A 17,947-nucleotide genomic window follows, 5' to 3' on the forward strand; every position below is an offset into this window, starting at 1 on the left:
AGAACCAACCACAAAATTCCTGACCTGCTGCCACCCACTGGTGTCATTGAATTACTTTTGCAATGTCTGAATGCTCCCTTGCAAGAGTCCAGTTTTCACTTTTAATTCACTTTAAATCCAAAGAAGATGCCTAAGAGTTCCTTTTCCCACTGCGTGCCACTAGTACACCATCCTTCTTGGCACAGAGCAAGGCAAGGCAGAGGAAGACAGAAAGCCTCTCCTGTGTGAGAAGACAGCAACACCTTTTTTTTCAAAGACAGAGGGATTGGAACTGGTGGGTAAATTTTCAAGCTTGTTCTCTAGCCCATTTCTTGACTTCCATTTACTACATTGGCAAGTAAATCCACAACTGATTTTCTCCATAGGCATTTCTGATACTATCTGCACAGGGAGAAGAGGACTGGTGTTATGGAGAGCACGAACTGCAGGCAGCACTTGTCCCTAGGCAACTCCCACCAAAATCACCAGTGTCCTCTACTGCTTCCCACAGAGGGCTGTAATTAAGTACTTGGCTGTTCCCGGCACAGGGAGGGGCAGAGGCTGGCATGAACCTGGCTAGATCCCAACAAGTCCCTGTGGCCCTTCTGAGGTACACCCGGTGCTCTGGCACCTCCCAGCTCTTGCAGGGAAAAGCTGGCAGCTGCCTCCTCACAGGGGCAAGGGGGGGGATCTCCCCTCATCCAGCTGACCCTGAAGGGGGTGTGAGGCCAACGGGCAAGCAGCTGGTTGCTGCAGCCAGGCTGTGACAAATGGACAGCTGGCTGAAGGGTGTGCTCGGCTGTGCAGGACAGTGGGGCTCCTGCAGGGTTGAAAGAAGCAAGGAAAGAAAGGTCATGAGATTCATCATATTTGGCCTCTGCAAACCTCCACAAGCATGATAGTGGAAAAGAAATGTGCAGGGATGCTCTTGTTCCTGCAACTGACACCACCAAGTGGGGAGAGATCTCCCCCACCTCTAGACAAAGAGAGAGATACCAGGTCAAGAACCACAGGAAGAGACCGACTGACTGCCACGGGAGGTGGGACACAGGCCACTCTCTTCCAGCTACATGCAGCTTTCAGGGGCACACCTTCCTGCAATAACATGAACAAACAGGCAGTTTTATAGAAACACAACACAGGTTTCTATTTTAATGAGAAAATAATTATATACTTGCATTGTAGGCCTCACAGTCACTATAAAACAGAAGCAGGATAACATTTAAGTGGTTAACATACAGAAAGCCAGGTATTGTTGAAACTGGTTGATAAGTCATGACAAAGATGCTGCCTTTTGGTTGCCAAACATGTCAATACTACTCTATTTTCCCTCAGAAATGTCAGTACAGAGCAAGATGAAGCCCAAATCGGCAGCTTTAAAAACAAATTGTTCAGAAAACCTGCACTGTAACCTCAAACCGATTATCACAATCACAAATGCTAATGCTTAACTATTTTTCAATACACAGTTTCATTAAAACCAGTCTTTGCCACGGGAAAGGATCTGAGCATTTCTTTTTGTGGAGACAAAGTTAACTCTGCAATAGTGCTCTTTTGTTGCATTTGATATAGTCATATATAGATAGATATGTATTACTGCCGTATACTTATAAACACCTAAGCTTGGTAGCATGCAAATGAAATAACAGAGGCAAGTAAACTGCATCTCACTCTTGTTACCACAGCACTAAATGTGCTGCTGACTAAAAGTGTTCATAATTTCTGGAAGAGAAAAACTGCTGGGTGAAAAGTCTGTCTGTCCTGGACTGAAATACTTTTGTTGCAGGGGTTGAAAGGAAATGCTTCTGTAACAGAGAACACAGCATGAAAATATGTCTTTTGATGGGTAATTATTGTCACTGGCTTCCAGTGAGAAAGCCGGAAGGAAAAACAGGCCTACAGACTAAAGAAAATAAAGATGCAAGTTCCTGGGAAGATAGTCCAGGGCTGACCCAGCTATCAGGAGCAAATACTGGGGGAAACTCTCATGAGTGCCATTTAACGCAAGACCACCACACCACAGAGGCCATCTGCTATTGTCAGAAACTCCTTGCTCTCTTAAGCTCTCCCCAAAGGCCAGGAATCTTCTTGACACAGGTGTGTGGGGCTCACATCTGCAGCTACGTGACATATGGTCTCACTAGTGCTGCACTGGTGCTGGTGCTTTTTCTACAGCTGCATGGTAACAACCTGCCTTGAGACAGGAATTGCCCTTGATTCACCCTTGATTACCATGCCTGAAAAACAGGTCCACTTCATTAGATACATAACTCCTTCACAGACATGGAACCTCCCCATGGTGCCTCTCCTTGAAATAAGCTCGCTGCCCTCATCACAGTGAACTCTTGGTTCAGCAGGTTTTCTTCAGTTCAGTAGCACTTACAGGGAACATGGAAAGAACTGAGTCAATGGGTAGATATAAATGTATTTACTACAGTTCCCTGAAAATAAGCCTGAAAATTACAAGTGTCCATGGACAGAAATCACATGCTGGAGGATCTGAAGGGCGGTGGTGGTGAATAATTTGGTTGCAAGCTCTGTGTTTGTTTAAAAAAAGCACCAGAAATATGTTCACAGTATTGGTACTCATTTTAAATGAGCTCACTGTTTCAGGATAAAACAGCACAGCAGGTCATGAAACCAAGGAATGGCTTAGGGAGGACACAGTATTCTGGCTGATGACTTCTTAAAAGATACCTAAATAATAATTGATTATAAAAAAGAAAGAATATTTTTTAGAGAAAAAAGGTTTGATGTCTTTTTTCCCATCACCTCCCGAATTTTTCTGTTTCTAGTCCAGAAATTATGGTTCCCAGTTGTAAAATATTCCTATTGTATTGCTTGGTGATAAGAAAGAGTAAACCCGCAGCCTCTATACTACATACAAATATGAAGCACAAGAATAAATACCACATTTCTTTTCCTAATCGTCAGCTTACAAAACTGGTCAATACTTTGCAATTGTGACTCATGCAAATACCATGTTGGGTCAAATTTTAATATCACAAATACTGCATTAACTCAGTGCCTTATTTTTATATCCCCTTTCGAAAAAAAAAAAATAGCAACTCACCCCTATAGCTGGTAAACAGCTGTGGAGAAAATAATCAGTGCACGCACTGCCATACACTTTGTGGTATGCCAGCCTCATGCACTCCCCCACACACTCCCACACACTCACACACACACACACACATCCACACTAATCCTTCACTGCTGATCCCAAGCCTAAGCAATAACTAAAGGCTCTATGGTTTGCTTGTAGCGCTGAAAACACTGGCTGAACGGCTAAAATAATATTTTCTTCCCTTGTTTGCTCTTCCTTGCTCATTCCTTCCAACTCATTATGCCCTTTAGCTTTTTTGTTGCCTGGAAACGTGAAGACTTCCACAAAGCACTCTACTTCAAAGGCTTTTTAAGTTGTATAAATATAGTTGAAGACATAACTCTCTTTCTTCTTTATTTCATACCTCTTTCTAGGCCAGAGTCTGGCTTAGTTCATTTATTGCCTCATTTAAAAATTAAATGTCCTTTATTTGTATCCCTTTCCCACTACCTTTCTACTTCAAATTATCCATCTTCAAAGATTTTACACATATGCCATTCTTTCCCACCCCACCATCAAAAAATAGTTGTCATCCGCTAAATACAGATTTTCTACTTAGAAACTTTGTTGCGTAAATATGCTCTGAGAACCTGGAGTTCAGGTGATATTGCAAGCATATAGGATCCTAAAGCTAAGGTAATCCATTTGGCTTAGCTCTCATCCCCATCTATTCCACTCCTAAATGGTGATGGCTTGTGTTTGCAACACAAGGATTGTTTGACTGAGTTTGCTGGATTGTACATTTGCAGTAACTGCCTCCCTGTTTGTTGGGTTTTTCTTGTTTTAAACAGATAAATTGCTAGAAAGGGGAGCAGAACCCTCCCCCCAAAAAACCAACCAACCCAATCCCAAACCCAACCCTTCAGTCTCCTCAAAGAAACAGAACAGAGGGCAGTATCTTTGTGTTTTGTGGCTGGATAAGAGTATGCCGAATTAATGCCGACGGTCTTGTGCAGCGGCTGGGGGAGGCGAAGGAACTGCAGGAGGTTCTGACAGGAGCTACCGTGGTCCTGGGGGCAAGCAGGGCTGGCAATTTAGTCAGCGAGAAATACAGGTGTGAGCCCTGGCCGCAGACTCCTCCACGAATGACTTCCTGACACATGCCTGCAGCCTGTCTGGTCCATGGGCGCAGTCACCCTATTGTGCCCACCCCAAGGGCTCCCACCCCCTGCACCCTCTCCATCGCATTATTTCAGAGGGGAGATGGAGGGAAGAAGAAGGGGCTGTTTTCTAGGTGTGTTTTTCCTGTAGTTTTAGGATTGCCAGGAGCTGGATCATTTCTGTGTCTATGTGCACCGAGTCTGTTGTGTATTTAATAAATATTGGACTAAAATGCTGCTGCTTTCATGGTGGGTTTTTGTGTTTGCTTTTTTTTTCTTTCTTCCTTTCTCATTTTTTTGGTTCCGGCATGCCTGGTTGCTGTCTTCACACTGCAGAGTGGTTATTCATCCTCCTCTCGGTTGGCATAAATGCCAGCTTCCCAGCGCAACGCCAGAGCACTCTTCCTGCGGTTCACCCTGGTTGCCTCCAGGACCTGGTCAGGAGAGAAAAGGAAAGCACAGGATGTCACTCAGCTGGCCCTGCCCTCAGGGTGTCCCCACTGCGCACCCAGGCAGGCAGGGACCAGCCAGGCTGGCCCTCCCACGGGGCTCCAGCGCCACACCCTGTGCAGGAAGGAAGACATGCAATGGAAGCACTTGCTGTGTGAGAGAGGGAAGATGGCACACAGGAGCAAAGCCACACCACAGGAAGACAGAAGACGTAGGAGGTCTCTGGCAGCATCTGGCTCTCTGCAAGGGAGTCCCAGCTGACCTCTACCAGCCCAGCTGCACTTGCCCTGTCCAGATCTTGGTCCTCTCCCCAAGGCCAAGTTTAGTATAGTTTCAAACTAAAACTGCAGGAGCCAGCAAGCACCCTGCAGCTTTGTCCAGAGGCTGCTCTGAAGCTGCACATGAGGCCTGGGAAGCTGACAGCCATCTATTTCAGCACATCACCCTCTCGGGCAGGACTTGGCAGCAGTGCCTGCCCCTGGCCCCTGCCCCGGCCCCTTCTCGTGATCGTGGGGCTGCAGCTACGGCACACTGTGATGAAAGTGAAAAATCCTGGAGTGAAAAATCACTCCACGCACATGCGAAAGGAGATTTACACGAGGAAGGCCTACAAAGCCTGGTACAAGATGAGCCTAATACATTTATATGTATTTCATATACACACATCATACACACGGGTACATGCACACACTGTATCTATTTGTACATATGCACACACACAAACAAATGTAAGAAACAGTTTTGACACGTGTTTTGAGAAAGTCAAAAAGAAAACAAGACTACACCAAAAGGCATTATTGTGATGGATCTGAGGTACTCCTCAGCAAATAATGCATGGCTGTGGGTGTTTTCCACAGAGCAGAATGAGGTATAAAGTGGCCTGGAGCCTTCTTACAGAAGCACATGACAGTGTTATTTTCTGACCAACACTGAATAACAGCTCCATGATGAAACTACAGAGCTGGCAATGTCAATTGTCCTCAGTGCGTTTTAACCATCTCTCCCAAAGAAGAAGCAAGCTTTTGAAGCTTTTTACGTCAGCTCAAAAAAATCCCACAACAAATACATGACTTTTCATTGAAGTGATGCTGGCCATCCCTCATCCCTAATGCTTCCTGCAAGCTGCTCTGCACAATCCCTGACTGCAGAAGAGTAGATGACCTTTTGAGATAGGATGATGGTATTTTATTCTTCTGTGAAGAAAGTCACATGCAGTGAGGACATAAGCCTTGACTAGAACAAAAGTAAATAATTTAAGACTAAAGAAATTCTTCTTCCAGCTTGTGACAAGCTGTGGTTGGAAGAATACATACTGTACTGGCAGTATCAGAAAATCAGCTCTGACTGCCAGCTGAAATTACAGGCCACCATAACTTTGCTTATGGGAACGAGAATGCATTACTGCATTTATGCTAATTGTAACCTCTAGATCTTCATTCAGGAGCTGAAGATAGGACAGAGTTCGCCAGCATTAGTATTTCTTTGCCCTCTTAGTTTCTTTTGACTATGACTCTGAACTAGCCAAAGACCTAAAGACAAAATCTGGCCAACAGAGATGAATTTTAACAAAAACTCCATTTCATTCTCAGCACTGACCGTGGCTACAAAGTTAGTCCAGTTCCACTAGTGGAATTTTTTTCTGAAATTTTGCCCAAAATCATGCTTCCTCTTTTTGCAGAAGAACCATCAGGAGGAGGGACCAGGGCTGAGTGGTTTCTGTTCTTCCTAGCAGAGGGGCAAATGTGCTCACAGGAAAAGGAAAAGGGAGAGGGAGAGGGAGAGGGAGAGGGAGAGGAAGAGGAGAGGAGAGGAGAGGAGACATCACAGTATTTGCTGGACATCACAGTATTTGGAGGGTCTCTGGTGATGGATTGCAACAGTCAGGATGCCTGAACTTTGGGGATTCCCGCTTTGGAACAGTCAGCTTCTATTTGTCTTCAAAGATGGCACTGGGGTTTCTTCCATTTATCCCTGGTCTGCACACCTACCCCACAGTTTGTCAGCTTCTACAAATGCTGCTGGGTCTCCAAGCGAAACTGTATCCAGATTAGTATCAGAGGTACCCTGAGGGCATAGCATGTGGACTTGCACCTTGCAAGAAATCAAGTCTGGCTCAGTATTAACACTAAATGGTACAGCATATAAACTAAAGATCCTTTTGAATAGTTATTCCAGAATTATTCTTCTAATCTATTGTAAAGAGTGTTTGACCTAAAACAACCCTTGTTTTTTACAAGGCTGTGACAGTTTTAGACCCTCTAGAGGAAACAGTGGCATAATTATAGCATGCAACTGGAATGACTGAGTGGGGAATTGGGACTCCTCAATGGAGCATTGAAATCATGACCCAGGAAACTGCTTGCCTAAAAATAGCCAACTATCTCAATTTTAAAATAAATCTGGCCAGTATCAGGGCTGACTCTAGACCCATAATGAGTGCAGCACCCCCAGGCTTTCCACAGCAAGTCAAAAATGCTATGTCAATGCTTCACAAGCACCCTCCTTGACAATGCCCTGCATCAGCTGAGTGGGTGCAGGCAGGGGCAGATTGGTGCTCAGGGTGTCTGTCCTAAGGCAGCCAGGGCCACAACTGCAGGACGATCATGAAGCAGGCGCTTCACTTAAGCTTAGGCTCCTTCAGCTGTGAACTATGTCCTATTGAAAAGGCCACACCAGGGAAAAAAACAATGTTACATAAAATGATTTATTTGGCAGAGGTGATTTGAATACCAGCTGTAGTAGAAGAGGAAGAACTTGGAGAGCAGAAGTAGGTGTGAGGGAAAGACAAAAGATACGCAGGGCTGTAAGAACTGCTCTTCATCTCTCAGCAGAAAATGTCTTTATGGATCTTGTGGTTGCAGCTCAAGATCTCGCTAAGAATTGCAGAAGGTTCTTTCCTTGAAGATTTAAATTTTTTGGGGGGATTTTGGGAAAAAAAAAATTGAAACAGCTGCCACTTTTAGGTGGCATATGAATAATTTTTCTATCCATCCTAGAGATGGAGAGTTTCCATCATCATGCTGAGTTTCCCATCATCAGATTTAACAAACCCAGCACACAGCTTACAGCTTTAATAAGTGCTCTCTTACTGACAAGAGTAAGCTATATATATATATATATATATATATATATATATATATATATATATTTTTCTTTAGCCCAAGTAATATTTATCACAACCACTGAAATAGTGGTGTTATTTTTGAGTAAACATAAAACTGACTGCTATAGAGTACATGACAATTTTTGTTGAACAGTAGTAGCAAAACTGATGTGGAAGCGAAACAGTTTTTCTGAGGTTTAATATTTAACTGATTCTTTCCATCTGAATCTGGAAGAACTAAAAGAAGAAAAGAAAACAGAAAATGCAAAAGTCTGCATGTCTAAAATCTGTGAGTACTATGTGGTAAAGTTGCTGCAGAAAACACATTCATGGAGCACAGTACATAAAGAAATGGAAGCACAAATGCAGGCAAGAGGCTGCCTGCTTCTGCAGATGTGAGTGTTCCTGCTCAGGAATGATAAACGAAATGCTTTAAATGCTGGAACTACTGAGAGAACATCTATTTCTTCTGCATGAAGGTACTTTCTTTACTGTACCCACTTAATGCTGTTTACTGAATACCCGACTGCTAGTAAACACAGTGAGGAGCTGGGTATCTGAGACTAAAATTTCTTTACTTGAAACAAGACAGTGCCAGTATTAAATTGCTGCTTCTCAGTATTAACACAAGAACTGTGTGCCCCCATGCCATTAAATCTAGTATCATCAAATCTAGTTCATCTTTTGTTTAGTAACACAAAAATTTTCAGCAGTAGCCTTTAATGTTGCATAAATCACCTTACTGCAGTTATCTGCTACAGCGTGATTGGTATTATGGAAACTCAAGCTAGTGTCCTGTACATTTGAATGTATGTATAGCTGTAAGGTCAAAAACAGAGGGTTTTGAGGATAAATATATCCTATACAAGGGCATGCACTTAGGTCTCTTTAAACAGCAGTGGGGTGTGCTGCTATTACAGGCTGCAGGAATCTGGGGGAGATGCAACACATCACCCTAATGAAGCAGGATGTAGCTGCTGTGGTAGCTGAACTTCAGCACTTACTGTGCCCTGCTGGGGGGCTATGTTCTGCTTTCCAGAGTGGAGCTGTCAGGATGACTATGTGGATGCCCCTGCTCCCAAGCCAGGGCAAGCACAGGTGGCACAGCTACAATGATTAAAACTGAGCCACCTGCCTGCACCAGAGTGCATTTTGGAAGGCTCTAGTGAACAGGAGACACAGGTCAGCTGTGCCTTGAGTCTTGCTGTTGCTCTGCCTAGCTTCAGCTGAAGATTTCCAGTGAGAATCACATGGTTTCTTCAGTTTGAGGATGGATGCTGGGGAATAGCCAGAGAACATACTTTCACCTGCATGAGGAGTTGCTGTGTCCTACAGTATTTTTTATTTCTAGCCCCTTTCCCATTCATACATACTCTTTTTCAGCTCCTTACTCTGTATCATTACTATAACACAAGATGGACACAAAACTCTTCCCGGCAGAAGACAATGGCCTGGGCCTGTAAAAACTACACTTGAACTTCTGCCTCTCACACAACATTGAACACTCTGATCACTACCTGCTGCTCACAAATCTTGACTTAGACACAATATATTGTGCATATATTATGGAGGAGAAAAGGCACAACCTCTGTTTAAAACCCAGACTCTGAAAGCACACTGCTCTGATACTGATTTAACTATCTATAAATACACAAAGATCAGTCACTGGCTTGTATCAGTGTGATAAAACCTATTCTCAATTATTTAATGAATAGGAAATGGCTTGTCTTTGCTTTACTCTCCAGGTCAGAAAATGTTCACGTACTTGTCTTGAGGTAGCTGATGTGGTCAAATATATTATGGAATAGAAAAAGAAATGGAAGATTCAGGTTTATAAAAAAGTGCTGATGTTGGACAAATGAGTATCAGTCATTACCACAATCTATAAAGAAAATTATAGGCATTTGAAATACACATATTACCAAGCACCTCATTAACAAACATTGCAGAAACAAACATTGTAGTTAGTATCAACTACCTGCTCTAAAAATTACTTACTTTGGTGAAGTCCAGCTTTGGAGGTATAAGGACTGTGCCAATTACTACTTTGCTTAAATACTGAATATCACTGTAAATACCCTTTATTTGGCAGATTTGGGTTTATTCCACCCTGAGACAAACACTGATGCTAAGTTGTGGGACTGTGATCAGTCATCACATCACAACAGACAAGGACAAGGAAAGGTTCACAATATGAAACAGACTGAGGCCATGCACTTGGATCTGACTCTTCCACAGATCAAAGGATGGTGTGCAGTTTTTTTATATAAAAATACTAGAGGTTTTGATAGTATTAAATACATTGTAATCAATGACAAAGGAAAGCCATGCAGCATCTGAAGACACTTGGATCCCATGTGTAGCTTTGCCAGCTAAATAGTAAGAGGGATTAAGGGGAAGTTCTCATTTCTCACCTCAGGAATGCTCTAGTCCCAGGCAACAGCTCCCATCCCTTTAATTACAGCCCCTCCCATGCCAGAAATTGTAACTAGAATCCAAGGGTTAGAAAACCAGCCACAGAAATATTTGCTGATGAGAGATATATAACCAAGTATCACACACACACACACACATATATTTTTTTATATGAAATGTCACCGGCACACACTATGAAAATGACAACTGCAGCAACATGCACTTGGAACCACCATGCAAGAAGAAGCAAAAATAAACAAGCACTTGAAAAGTACCTCAGAAGTAACCTTGCTAGACAGTAATTTACAGGTGTACTGGTAGAAAGGGAAAAGACCAGCATTAGTACATTGAACAAGCATGTTATAACTAGGAAACAAGAACAAACTACAGAAATTCCAAGAACTGGCACATTCCACAGTATAAAACTTCAAGCAACTTAGTGTCATAAAAAAGAAAAAGTAAAGATTAGCCAGTTTGGTGTTATTTTAATGATGTTGCTTGGCCAGTCTCAGTCTTGTTTACCATCAGTGCTTGACCCATTTCCTTGCTGCTGCTTTTTCTCTTTCACTCATCTGCTGAAACCTGTACTGCAACACATCCTCTGGAAGAAACTGCCCCTCTTCCTGAGCAGCACAGCTCTTCCAAGATGTGCTTGATTTGCCCTCTCTTTCTGAAAGGCATAACCCACAAGCCTTGACGACAGAGGCCACGTTGTAGCCACTAAAGCCACTGAAGCCAGACATGAAACAGAAGGTGGTGATGCCCAAAGGAGAGACTACAGAGGGTGAATGCCCTACAGAAACCACCCTCCTGTCTTTTGTTGTGTCTTACACAGGGTGAAAGTGGATCTCTGTACATCAGTACTACTGGTGTGCTCAGCATGAAAGGGAGCTCCCATGGACATGAAACCTTTCCACAAATCTCTCCATTCAGGAGACCATGGCTGCTGTGCCAGGCACCCTGACTGCTTCCAGTACTTGAGGAAGTCCCTAGTTCTCCTCACTCACTTAGGGCAATGCTGAGCCACATTCAGCTCTCAGGACATAATACTCCAAGGAGCAGCTGCCTGTCTGGTTGTCAGTTATGCTCCTTCTCCTGCTGTATTTAATGTATTTTTAAAAATAGTGCAGTGATTGGCTATTTTGTTTCTTTAGTTACAGAAACACTTTTTCCTGAGAACACTGCTCAAATGCTCTCTGCTGACGAATTAAAGCTATTTGGTTTTTAAATAAATAGGTGCTTAGCCTGGACTATAAAATATTCACTCAAACTGACAGTGGTACAAGTGCATCACTTCTTATTAAAATTATGCCATTGACAGGCAAAGGCAATGGCAGAGTTGTTTACCAACGGAGAGTGGAAAAAGCCAGGGAAAAGAAACAAAACACTCCCACTGATCTCAGAAAGTTCTCTCTGGGCTCTGCAGGACACAGACATCTAATAGGATTTTGGGTGGGCAGCAGCAAAAAAAGTCGTTTGGCTTTACGCAGTGGGCTTATAGAAGAGGAGAATGACCACGAACCTCAACACTGTGGGACACTGGTATGCACTGGGACTTTTCAAATTCACACAAGTCTTGACAATTCATGCCAGAAAAGGATCTATCCCACAGGTTGTCTCAGTGGCACCAATGCTCTGGCAGTGCATCTTTGGGTTGTCAGTGGCCGGGCAGCTTTAGCAGCAGGGGAGAGCTGAGATGGCACCCAGAGCACACCTCTGTGGTCAGATACTGCCCAGACCACTGACCAGCACTCTGGACAGGACATCACTTCAAACTGTAGCAGAGACCAGGCAACTGTGGCCAGTCCACCTTCCAGGAGCATGTGTGCAGCTCTGCAAGCACTTGAGGAACTGTGCTCAGGTAAATAAATGAGCAGCACCTAAGATTCCAGCCACAAGCTACCACTTCACAGGCTGGGCAGGTCACCTTCACTCTTCACCGGGGCAGAGGAAGAGCACAGGGTGAGTACAAGCTGAGTGCCATCCCATCAGCAGAGCAGCTGCTCTGAAGTTTGCAGCCACCAGGCCAATGGTCTCAGTGTGAGACTCCAGGGCTGGTTTGCACAGAGGGCGTTTTATACCCAACTCTTTTTAATGTTCCTTTCAGCTTCTGTAAAGGTCATGAGTGCTGCCCTGCAAGCCTCTGAGCACCTTCAGGGGCAGATGCTCTGGGGAGATGCCAGGAAACAGCACCCACCAGAGCAGGTGGGACCACTCTGTTTCACTGGGTGCTTTGGGGAGGGAGAGAAACCAGAGTGGCTCCTTCCTAAGATGTTGCCCCAAGATGCCACTGCCAGAACAAGACATGCTCCTGTGCACAAGCTGGTTTTCTATTTGCTGTAGAAGTCTGATGGATAATGGAACCTTGTTCTTCAGTGGCCTCAGTAGAATAAGGGACCAGAAATTTGGGTGTGCACTGGAAACAAATCTATCTGCATTTTTAGTTAGCCAACAGGAGTGCAACAGGACCCCTCCATATTGCATTCCTTCTGATTTTTACTGCCTTTTGTAACTGTGCAATATCCGCAAGCAACTAAAAGCTGCCACACTAGTGCAGTACTTGTGTTACAAAACTTCACTTACATCTAATAAGAACCCGCCTTTAGTGAACATTACTAGAAAGCAGTTTGTTGGAGTGTCCTTGGCAGTAGGGTCATTGTTCAGACATCTTTGGGAAATGTCTGGAGGACTTTGGCTGCTTCAGCAAACACTGACTCTGACACTGAACTTGTATCTTACTATCTTCTGCACTCATTGCACAGTAATAATGACTCTGAATAAGAAACAGCTCATGCTCTCTTAGGAAAAAGAGATTTTCCCGAATTTTGATACTTCAGTTAAAAAATCTGTAGCTCTTCTTATTGGTGTCTCTAATAAAGACTACCTTAATTCAGAAACACCTTAATTCAGATGAACTCTACTACTGCTTGTGTGGAAGAAAGACAACAAATCCAGCAACAACACGCCAGCTGTTGAAGGATCCAAGTTAACTCCCAGTCTAGTTCCACAACTGCTGGTTTCTGGGGAAATTATCAACTTACAGTGAAGACTGAGCACACTTGGATTGGATTTTGGGGGTGGGGGGGGGCAGTCTACAAACATAGGTGTGAATACATGCTTGATCCACAAATTTCAATACACCACTGAAATAAACCATTGGAGGGTCCTGGTGATGTGTGAATTAACAGAATCTGCCAATTACAGGGCAGCTACACACTGCTCTTATTATTAGTTAACATAATTACCGAAAATTAAACGTAATATGAGTTGCCTTTAATATTTGCAGTGACACACTTCCTCTTCACTGGCCTGCATCCTTCTGTTTTGAACACCTGCCCCTTGCAATGTGTTAAAATCCTTACCCACTTTGCAAGGTGATCTGATCAGATTCAGGTGAAATGACCTTTTTCAGTGTCTGTTGGTTCTTGCAAGTCATGGTTTCTATCACAGAGCATAAAGGGAGAAGGAGAACTGCGCTTACCGCACTGTCATCCATCCTTTCTCGTCTCTTGGTTTTGTGTGTTTCATAATCCTCCATCAGGGTCTGCATCAGGTTCTTGGGTCGCTGGGCTCCTGCAGACTCCTCGGGTGGAGGGTCCAACTGTGAGGCAGGGCCTTCTGCGGTGGGGGATGGAGGAGGCTTGATCTTCTCTATCTTCCCTGCAATGACATGAAAAAGAATGACCCCTTCTAAGCTGAGGACTCACAAATTGTTTACCAAAGATGACAGCTGGAGAAGCATTTCCAGCAGATTTTGAATGAGGAAACAGTTTGGAATGAAGTCTGTGAAACAATCTGGTAAATCAGGATGGTCATAGACTTTAAAAAAAATTCTCCCTCTTCCTGTAACCCACTACAAAAAAATCGCTACAAAATCTTTTTACAAAACCACCGTTTACAAAAGTACCTGCTTGAAATACCTGTTTCCTCCTACAGGATACATTTCTGTGATTTGGAAATGTTTGTAAGATTCTGGAAAACCACAAGACGATTTTTTTCTTGCTCAGCCAGTGCAACACAGGGACCATGCACGAGACATCCAAAGAAGGCATCTTGTTAAACACAGCTACCTTCTCTTTTTCCAGTGCTTTTTATCTGCTTTGTAAGCAAGAAAGGCTTTGGGTCGATCCTCAGTGCTGCTCTTCCCTGCAGCAGTTTCCTGCAGGTTGCAAAGAGTGCTCCTGTGGCAGAGGAGGATCAGGTCTCTGTCCTATAAACTCTTGGTTCAGATAGTGCCTTTGAGTTCCCTCCGGGTTGAAGGAAAGCCAAAGAGAACTCGTTTTGCTCTCTGGCTGAGTCCATTGCATCCCATGGAAGGTCACTGTTTTGAGCACAGTGACCCCAAAGGCAGGTAAAAGGCACTCCAGGACAAGCCTGTAAGCTGCAGAAGGACTCACGGGTGGACAACCCATACTTCTTTGGGAAGGACAGCCTGCCTTTCTCATCACCAGGTGCTGACTTAGGGTGAACCACCCACCATGTCCTTCTGGGAAGAATGAGGATGACAGTGGCAGGTCATGGGGGTTCTCAGCTGTGACAGGAGAAAGAAATGCTGAACGAAAATCATGTTTCCTTTTCCATCAACTCTTTGAAATAAGACACTTCAATGAATGTAAAAAAATACCATGAAAAGAGAAAAATACCCATTGCAAACCCCCTAAAAATAAGTGAAATAATCAGAAGGATCATGCTGATTTCTAGGAAACTTGTTGATAAAACAAATGAAAACCCTAGCTGGTCCTTCAAAAAGCGTCATGACAGTTGCAGCCACTAGAGAGCAGCCTTGAAATCTCCTGTAAAAATCAACACGATTTATTCTTGAAAGTAGAAATGAGCCAACACTCCAAAGGTATTTTACAAGAACTTCTCCTGCCAGGGTTTTCCATTTCTGATCAGTGTTGAAAACCCAGCATGATTAGTTTCTCATTAATTTGAGCTTAATTTTAGCTTAATTTAAGCAGGGCAGTGATGAGGATGGGAATCCATCCTCTTTATAACACCCTACCAGAGACTGAAGGGAGAACTTCTATGAGCACAGGCTCTTCTCAGGGTTGCATCAAAACTTGCTCCACAGATAAAGAGGAGTTGTGCTGCCAAAGCAGAGACCAACAGTAGGTCCTGAGCTGGCCAGCTGCACCCATGTGTGACAGCTTAGACTGATCAGCAGGAGAGACTTGAAACTACTGATACCCTGCCAGTTAGGCCCATTGGGTAAAAAAGTGTGGTGAAAATGAAAGGCCTGATTAAGCGTCAGATATCTTGCTGATTAAGGACTTCATCCTTACACTAGTAATTGCCTTGGATGGATGTACATAACAGGGGAAGAATGAGGCTTCTCAGATGTCTGACCAACTTGTACCTTCTCCAGGGATACACACACCACAGAATGCTCAAATCTACAAACAAGCCTAATGGCTGAAAAGAGATCCTTTCATTCCCCTTCGCCTGGAAAACAAAGCAAATTGTAGGTTTTGGGGATTTCCATTTAAGAAAGGGGATATCTTCATGCAGGACTGTTTGCCCTGGATGCAAGGCCCATCAATTTCCATTATCACAGATGAGAAAAACATTAATGTTGGAAGAGACCTTCAAGAAATCATTGACTCCAAGCTTTGTATTGCACGTACATATATATATATATATATAATATATATATACAATATATGTACACATATTATACATATCTGTATTTATATGAAAGCTACAGCATCCCAAATCTACAAACACACATTTACTTAGAGATTTTGCTTAGAGATGCTGTTGAAATTTTTTTAAGACATTTGCATAGCAGAGAAAAATTTTCAAAGTAAGACATTTCAGCAGGAAACCAGTCTGTGCTGGACTCAGGGGATTGCCAAAGTAAATAAAAAAAGATTCCTCTATTAACACACAGCCTCATTACCACTCCAGGTGAGACGTGGGCTTCTCTGCTCTTCTTGAGCACCAGGTGAACAATGCAAATATGCAAAACCACAAACAAGCAAACAGTAAATAAAGTGTGTCTCAAAGATTCTCTCACTTCATAGACATCCTCCACTAGGGAGGGAGTAAGAAAGCAAAGGGCAAATGAACTGGGTTGGTATGTTGTTAAGACACTCCTGGAAGTATTCTGGGGATGACTGATGAGCACTCCAGAGAAATCCCTGGAGAAAATTATTAACTTTCTTTTTTTCATACTAGTGCCTATAAAGAGGTAAGGAAACAGCATCTTCCATGAACATTTCTACTCTAGCCTTTCTCATAATTCTGATTTTAAGAGGGAGTTCATACATATGTATTATATCTGATCCTCATTCTGTACATGCATACAAGGCATTAAAAATTTTGCAACGACCACGAAATATCTTGCCTGAAGTTTCTGCTCCTCTTCCTACTACACAAAAAGTATCTTCAGGCTATGGCTGGACCTGAGAAGCTTCCTAAACATAGGTCTTTATTAGAGAAAAACTGAAGCGGAAAATGGTTTTGAAGCTGAAGTGGCTTCTCTGACAGAGGCTTAAGCTCCACAGCTGCCACTCAGGGTGAGAAAGTAGAGAGAAGAAAGAAAAGAACAGCACATACACATCCCTCACAGTTACTGACAATTTAGAGGTATCTGAGTGCTTGTGTGTCTAAGCTGCAACTTCCCCACTAAGCTTACAACACCCACTGAAGTTCTCTCATTTAGTTCATCAGCTGATGGCAACAGAAGATGGGCACGGGAGGCAGTTCTCCTTGATGCTTGTGCAAGTGTTCGAGTGCCTGCACACAAGCACAATGCGCCTTATGCCTCACCTGGCAATACTTTAGGGACAAGCACCAAAAAGGCAGGTATGGCAGCTTCCCAAAGTACCTCTCAGGCATGGTTTCTCTGCTAGGTACTCCCCATCTCTCATCCTGAGACAGTAGATATTGACAAAGGGTGTGGCTCCAGATGAAAAGCCTTCACGGAACCAAGACCTCCCCTGTAATGATTCTCACACCTCCTTTTGAGGAACAGGACTACTCAGAGCCAGGCACTACAGGAACTTAGATACAAGTCCTGCATAGTCAAAGCTACTTCTAATAAAAGGAATAACAAAAACCATGGGAATTACATCACCATGCTTATGCTGGATTCATTTCATGTCACACACTCATCATCCTGCTCAAATAAACTATCAGACAGCCCCTCTCCTCTGCCCAGGAGAGATGCTGTACCACCTGTATGTTGTTGGAAGAAACCACTGTCTTGCTGTGCAGCTGCTCACACCATGTCAAGTGCAGCAGGAGCTCCAGCAAAACAACACAGGAGACATTCAGTTTTAAATAGTGCTCCAGAAGTATTTTGAGATCCATGGTGACTATCCATACGGCAATACTCTGGCACTTTGGTCTTTCTTGAGTCTCCTCATTCAGGAAACCCAACTTTTCTGGGAAAAATTCACCCAGGTTCTTCACCTTTCCAGGAGTGCCCTGGAGAAGAGTGTACACATTCCACTGAAATTACTCAGCATCTCAATTCAGTGGTCTGAGATGGGTTAAAAAGTTGTTTCAAAGCATCAACAAACAATTTTAAAGGATAATTGTTAGCAGTACAGAAGTGTATTACTAAGAGACCTTTTGGATTGTGCTGAGTGATTGGCAGACAAACTGAGTATTACCATCAGTTCTATGAAGCTGCATGTCAGGGTGAGTAAAGCCAGACTGTTTGCTATCTAAAGTAATTAGCAGTTACTGCACATATACACCTACATGAACGGTATCGATCTGCCACACTTCAGTTAAATTACACTACAGTTCACTGCAGTCCCTTTTCATGGTTTGTCTTTCTGT

At 43.4% G+C, this 17,947-nt stretch overlaps 1 protein-coding gene across 6 annotated transcripts in view; it reads right to left on the minus strand.

Moving 5' to 3' along the window:
* Positions 1-1,100: 1,100 nt before the first annotated feature.
* PALM2AKAP2 (PALM2 and AKAP2 fusion) overlaps positions 1,101-17,947 on the minus strand; it is a 270,694-nt gene continuing 253,847 nt past the window's right edge. For all 6 annotated transcript variants that reach the window (XM_030969381.1, XM_030969380.1, XM_030969383.1 and 3 more), the window contains 2 exons: positions 13,635-13,813; positions 1,101-4,619 (listed from right to left, as the gene is read on the minus strand). In XM_030969381.1, coding sequence (XP_030825241.1) covers positions 4,527-4,619; positions 13,635-13,813 — 272 coding nt within the window. In that variant the 3' untranslated portion in view covers positions 1,101-4,526. The remainder of the gene's footprint in view (positions 4,620-13,634; positions 13,814-17,947) is intronic.

Source organism: Camarhynchus parvulus, chromosome Z (assembly GCF_901933205.1).
Source record: "Camarhynchus parvulus chromosome Z, STF_HiC, whole genome shotgun sequence".
In the NCBI taxonomy this organism is placed as follows: domain Eukaryota; kingdom Metazoa; phylum Chordata; class Aves; order Passeriformes; family Thraupidae; genus Camarhynchus; species Camarhynchus parvulus.